Genomic DNA, 6,937 nt, shown 5'->3' with positions numbered 1-6,937 from the left:
TTTTAAACAGGTTAATAATCCCATGCATGTATAGCTTACTATTAAGATTACAAACACTGAAAATATTTCTGTCTTGGACACATTCCTGTCTGATCTATTACTACAGTGAGATGGTCTCCATTTGCCATTGCGTACTAATGATTTAAGAAGAGTGCGTTTATCCAAGTAAAAAAACAAGAGGCCCACGGGCCTTATAGGTCACCTGAGCATTATGCAACAACTTTCCAGTTACAGTGTATTGAATTTGATTCATGTTTTAAGCCAGATGCTATATGGCATTCACAATTTTGAAAGGGCACCATTGATCATCATAACAATAAACTTAGCAGTTGCTTAGCTTGGTTACTGAATACCCATACGCAGGGTAGGGGAACAAAAATGCACTCCAACTAATCAGTAATATTCATCAATAATCAGTAGTGCCCCTAACACTCTGACATAAACCCCTGACCCTAGGTTGCACAAATTTTTAAAAGGCACCCTTAAAATTACCTATCAAAAAGTAAATAAATGTTTTATAAATACAAAGGACCAGATTTCAAACAATTAATTCATTTTCAGTATATAAGTAGAGCCCCCCACCCCTGACCCTGGGGCCTTGAAATTCACAATTCTGCAAGATTAGGGCCCTTGCTCATCATAACTATATAGGTAGTTCATCTGCTTCATACCCAGAGACAGAGAAGAAAATTTTCAAAGATTTAATGTATTTTCACTATATAATCAATAGAGCCCCACCCTAACACCAGAACCCCAGACCCTGGGGCAATGAAATTCATAATTTTAGAAGAGGCATTCTTGCTCATCATAACTATGCACTTACTTAGTTTATTTAATACCTAGGAGCAGAGAAGAAGATTTTCAAAGAATTCATGCAAGGCCGTAACTAGGCACAAACTTTTAGTGAGGCAAGGGTGCTGGGCATTCCTAGTTCCAGACGGGGCAAAGGTAGTACGTGATGGCCAGTGATGGGGGGTTTCCTTCACGGGAAGAGGATTCTGAAACCTTGGTGTTAGAAAATAAAAGTTTTAATCTTAGAAAGTTTTACATTTTGAATTGTCGCCCGCATGGCACAGTGGTTAGAGCATATACAAACATGCTCCTAAGTCGCGAAGTAAGGATTCAATCATTCAGGTCGCGGGTTCGAATCCCACTGCAGGATATAGAGACCGGTCCTTCAGATGAGACGGTAGAAACTGCGTTTCTATATCACAGTAAGTAATCGTACACAAAAAGAACTCTCGCTGATCAATTATCTTCCGTTACCCTAAAAGCTCAGTACTGATTTAAAACTTGCAGCCCTCATTGGCAAGTACTGCTGTCTCAGTATGAATTAGAAATTTTTAGAAGGGATGTTAAACAATCAAACAATTTACAAAGCAAACAATTTGAATTATATTTTACATGCGTTCTTAACGAAAATGGGGCACCTAGTGAGATGAAACATTTACAGAAATTGAAACTTGAAATATTAATTTAGCACGAAGACACTCATAATTCATAAATTATTCATCGTAAAACGTTTTCACTTTTCAGAAAACTCTACAAATTTAGTGAGGCATTTGCCTCACTTGCCTCAATGGTAGTTACGGCCTTGATTCATGTATTTTCACTTTATAATCAATAAAGCCCCCCCCCCCCCCCCACCAGAACCATTGACGCTGGAGCCATAAAATTCACAATTTTTGTAGAGGCACTCTTGCTCATCATAACTAGGCACTTACTTAGTTTATTTAATACCTAGGAGCAGAGAAGAAGATTTTCAAAGAATTCATGTATTTTCACCATATGATCAATAGAGCCCCCCCCCCCCAACACCAGAACCCTTGACCCTGGGGCCATAAAATTCACAATTTTGGTTGAGGCACTCTTGCTCATCATCACTATGCACTTAGTTAATTTATTTAATACCCAGGAGCAGAGAAGAAGATTTTCAAAGAATTCATGTAATTTCACTATATAATCAATAGAGCCCCCCCCCCAACACCAGAACCCTTGATGATAGGGCCATTATATTCACAATTTTGGTTGAGGCACACTTGCTCATCATAACTATGCACTTAGTTAGTTTATATAATACCTAGGAGCAGAGAAGATTTTCAAGGAATTCACATATTTTCACTATATAATCAATACCCCCCCCCCCCACACACACACCAGAACCCTTGACCCTGGGGCCATAAAATTCACAATCTTGGTTGAGGAACACTTGCTTATCATAACTATGTACTTAGTTAGTTTATTTAATACCTAGGAGCAGAGAAGAAGATTTTCAAAGAATTCATGTATTTTCACTTTATAAACAATAAAGTCCCCCCCTCCCCCCCCCCCACCAGAACCAATGATGCTGGGGCCATAAAATTCACAATTTTGTTGAGGCACTCTTGCTCATCATAACTATGCACTTAGTCAGTTTATTTAATACCTAGGAGCAGAGAAGAAGATTTTCAAATAATTCATGTAATTTCACTATATAATCAATAGAGCCCCCCCCCCCCCCCCCCCAAACACCAGAACCCTTGACCCTGGGGCCATAAAATTCACAATTTTGGTAGAGGCACTCTTGCTCATCATAACTATTTACTTACTTGGTTTATTTAATACCCAGGGGCAGAGAAGAAGATTTTCAAAGAAATCATGTATTTTTACTATATAATCAATAGAGCCCCACCCTAACACCAGAACCCCTGACCCTGGGGCCATAAAATTCACAATTTTGGTAGAGGCACTCTTGCTCATCATAACTATGTACATAGTTGGTTTATTTGATACCCAGGAGCAGAGAAGAAGATTTTCAAAGAAATAATGCATTTTCACTATATACTTATTTAGCCCCGCCCTAGCACCCCTGACCCCAGGGCCATGAATTTCACAATTTTGGTAGAGGACTCAATGCTGATTACAATCATGCAAATAGTTTGACTGCTTGATGTCCAGGAGTAAAGAAGAAGATTTTTAAAGATTGCATTAATTTTAGTGGTTTTGGCCCCACCCCTCAGACCCCAGGGGGGCAGGGATCATGAAATTCACAATTTTTGTTCCCCTTCACCCATAAATGCTTTGTGCCAAATTTGGTTGAAATTGGTTCAGTGGTTGCAGAGAAGAAGCTGAAAATGTTCAAATGTTAACACACGACACACGACGGACGAAAACGGATAGCAATAGGTCACCTGAGTTTACTCAGGTGACCTAATAAAAAAGGGACATGTAAATGCCAAATACTCAAGTGTGAAATGTAAGTCACATACAGTACCCAAAGGATGTAACAAGCCCAGCATTTGCTTGGTATTTAATTATATTATGTACTAATAACCTACCGGTATGACCTAAATATACACTAAACTAGATGTCATGAGTCAGGTACATGTAGGAACATCAACACTTGAAGGACAAATAATATTGTACTTTATTTAATATTTCATACATCAGCAGTAAAAAAATAACACAGCAGCAAAGATAGAGAGAAAAAAAACGTAAAAAAAATTGTATAAAAAATATCACAGTTATATTTGAACAAAAATTTGTAAATGAATTAGAAAGGCCACAGGTTTATATTGGCAGCAATCATCAAAAGTAAAATATATAGAAATACAGTCACTGGTAAAGGTAGTTCTATAGTACATCTATTGCCAAGCTTACACATTTACAACAACTTGTTCCCTGTATAAGGAATATGTGTACATCAACATCTCATTAAGAATTATCATTGTGATTTTTCAATCTGCTTTCTAGTTTTATTTTTCAAAATGAATAAATTCCCCATAATAACTGAGTATGGACTCAGAACTACTACCTCAGACTTTGGTAGTACTTGTATAGTTGACTTTCTTTGTGATTTATTTCATTATTACCTAATTTACATAGCATACAGTTCCTCTGTGTAAATCTACTATAATTCAGACGAAATCAAAATATACAATAGAATTTACCAAAAAAAACTCATTCTTTTAATTAACCACTTGACAGTCCCTCTATAAATGAATGAAGATTTTTTTTAAACATAAACACAGGAAAATTATCTTGTATTAAGGTATAAATACTCAGTTTACTAATTCTACTTTAGGTGTACCATACCTGCCATTTATCCTCGGGAAATATTATCAAAACAAATAAGTATTCATGAACAGAAATTAGTTTATAGGATAAACATATACAACTGTATTTTATCAATTTATTTTGGCTAAATAAAACTTCAAAATTTTTTGTGAAGTGATAACAAATTAAATATTAAACTGCATATTTTAATTCACTTCATCTTAAATCTGCGGTCATCTATTGCTTAAATTAATCCGAACATACTGCATTAAAAAAAAACAAAATTAGAACTTTTTATGTGCAACAGCCATTAATACTGGTAACAGTTAACAAATAAATTTCTCTCAGAGTCAAACAAATATCAAAAATAAATTCTGCAGAAACAAACCTGAATGCATAAAAAAATACAAATAAAAATTAAATCAGACTTCTAACATTGCAAGTAACAAACATGAGTGTAAATGTTTTTTAAGGCATAAAAATAGCACATGCTTTTATAGATTAAATATAAAAATTTTCTAGCATCAATAGTTGTGTATAAATTTTCTAGCAAATGGATCGTATATCCCGGACTGTACGTATCCTTGGTCATTGACTGGCCAGGCCGAGTAATCCCGCGCCTTCCCGAGATTGGTCAGCTTTCTCTCCTTGACCTTCTGGAAGACGATTCCGCTCTGGTCTGGTATTTCTGGTTTATCGTACGGGGGCATACACAGTCTAATTTTATCCAGAAGCTGGCCGGGCCAGAAGGCGTTGGAATCAGAAGAGCCGTGTAGCTGCTGGTACCTGATTGCCAGGTGACTGTTACAAAATCAAAAATTGTGACTGAGTATTGTTAACGATTTGAATCATATATCAGTTCTATCTTAGAAGTGTTTTGGGAGCACCAGATACGGAAAAATTTATTTTAAAGCTAGATATAATTTTTGAAATCAATTATATAAGACAAGTTTTTAGTATAATAAAAATTATTGTATTTTTACGCAAAAGGAAGATGCAAAATAATCCAATAAGATATACTCAAACTAAATCACACAAGATTTCTCTTCCTGTGTAATCAGAAGATGACCTGGGATTTCGTTGGTCACCTGAGATTCAATAACACAGCCATCCTTACCTTGTAAGTCTGTCATACTCCTCAAAGGACATCCAGCAATCTACCTTTCTCCTTATGATGGCTTTCCCAGTAGACAGGGTGGCCCTGGTGCCTGTGGGTGCCACGGAGCGACCCTGGGGGTAGCGGTGACGGCTGTCTATCAGAAGTCGACCACTCTGTGACCGCCTCACACGGTCCTTGTGTTTGACCTCTATGGGGGTCCGGGGCCTCTTTGGGGGATCTGCATAGTGACTGGAGAGAAGGGGCGCCCCTGGGGTCTTGACTTGTTTATTGATAAAGGTGTGTGGGATATCCGGAGGGTACAACAGAACTGAAAAACCAACAACAGGAGATATTATAATTCAAAGAGAATCTTACGTAATGGTTAATATTCTTTTAAAGAAATTAAAAGAATGGCTTTTTTTTATTATTAAGTTTAGCTTAGGCTTGAAGTGTTTCGAATATCTCTTAATAAAACTTAAGGCCTAAAGCTTCTGAAAACATATGACATGCACAGGAATTGGCAAAATTTAAAAACTAGTATAACATCGATTCAGTCTATAATAAATGTACTTGAAAATTCTTATTAATCCAATTTCAAAATTTTAAGCACTTATACCTTTTTCTAGTAAAGAAGGACTGAGTGCAATTCCTTGTTGGGAACATAGCTTGTTAACTTCATAGAACTCTCTGAGCTTGAGCTGTCTAAACTTATCGACCATCCCCGCCATTTCCCCCTCCAGCGTGGACTGCATACAGTGGTCATCTATAGCCTTATCCCCCACCTTAATGATGCCTGGCCCCTCCTCTAACCTCTTGGCTGACTGCAATCGGGAAAACTCTTAGTTTAATACAACTAGAATAACTCATACAAAAAATTAAATAGCTTTTCTCTGCAAAGAGAGAATTTTGAAGTGTCAAGTACAAAATGTATTTAAGATTCATAATCAAATTATTTTACAAATTTCTTTAAAGGTCAAAATGAAAGTTTCAAAGTAACCTAATCAGACTGTTAAGAATTGAATCTAGATCTCAGCAAGAAAACCACTTAAACTCATTTGTTCCAAAGGGAATCATGGTATATAAAACATATAATCAATGTGTATAAAGATCAAACATTTCAAACACAAAAATGATTTTATAAATGATAGGGATATTCAAACAAAATATTTATAGCTCCAAAATTTGATATATAAACTATTATGTTGATTTAATAGTCAATCATAATAATGTGATTTTAAACGACATCAACTGAAATTTTAAGCACCAATTTGAGCTTATAACTCAACAGTTAGCATCCTGAATATCTTTTTTACTAAAAATTTGTTTCAGTATTAATGCTAACCATTCTCATCATGTTGGTTTTGAGAGCTTCCCTGTCCCTTTTCCTCAGGTCCACCATGGCTTCCTCTGATGATAACACGATGTGTTCCGGCCCCGTGTCAAGCTCGGGGGGAGACAGATACTGAGGGGTGGTGCTCCTACTTCTTTTGGGATCTGCCTTCGATTCTACCTTTGAGGTGTCAGTAATTTCTATTTCAATATTCACTTGCTTCCCCTTACTGTCATTATCTCCTCCTCCCAAGGCTGAGTCTTGTTTTTCCAATTTTGAGTCAGTCCCTTGTTTTGAGGAGCCCTGTGTCCTATCGGTAGAGGGTTTTTCAGGCTTGTCCTCAGACTTGCTGGAGGACCTTGCAGATTTTCTGGATGTACATTGGGAAGGACTATTAGAGGTTTTGGAAGGTTTTGAATGGACGTCATGGTTTGACCGACTTGGTGAGAAGTTTCTAATGATTTTTTCATCGT

General features: G+C 36.7%; 1 protein-coding gene across 1 annotated transcript in view; it reads right to left on the bottom strand.

The window, feature by feature from the left end:
* Window positions 1–4,382: 4,382 nt before the first annotated feature.
* The window catches only part of LOC134247355 (uncharacterized), a 6,501-nt gene continuing 3,946 nt past the window's right edge, over window positions 4,383–6,937 (bottom strand). Inside the window, exons 3-6 of the mRNA XM_062729729.1 lie at window positions 6,477–6,937; window positions 5,751–5,955; window positions 5,153–5,462; window positions 4,383–4,836 (exon numbers count right to left, since the gene is read on the bottom strand). The exon at window positions 6,477–6,937 is cut by the window's right edge and continues 66 nt beyond it. Coding sequence (XP_062585713.1) covers window positions 4,560–4,836; window positions 5,153–5,462; window positions 5,751–5,955; window positions 6,477–6,937 — 1,253 coding nt within the window. The 3' untranslated portion in view covers window positions 4,383–4,559. The remainder of the gene's footprint in view (window positions 4,837–5,152; window positions 5,463–5,750; window positions 5,956–6,476) is intronic.

The sequence above is a fragment of the Saccostrea cucullata genome, unplaced genomic scaffold (genome assembly GCF_032062105.1).
Source record: "Saccostrea cucullata isolate Sc308-1 unplaced genomic scaffold, CSIRO_AGI_Scuc_v1 ctg39, whole genome shotgun sequence".
NCBI lineage: Eukaryota > Metazoa > Mollusca > Bivalvia > Ostreida > Ostreidae > Saccostrea > Saccostrea cuccullata.
Note: the sequence above shows the minus strand (reverse complement) of the source record. Positions and strands in the feature narration are given on the sequence as shown.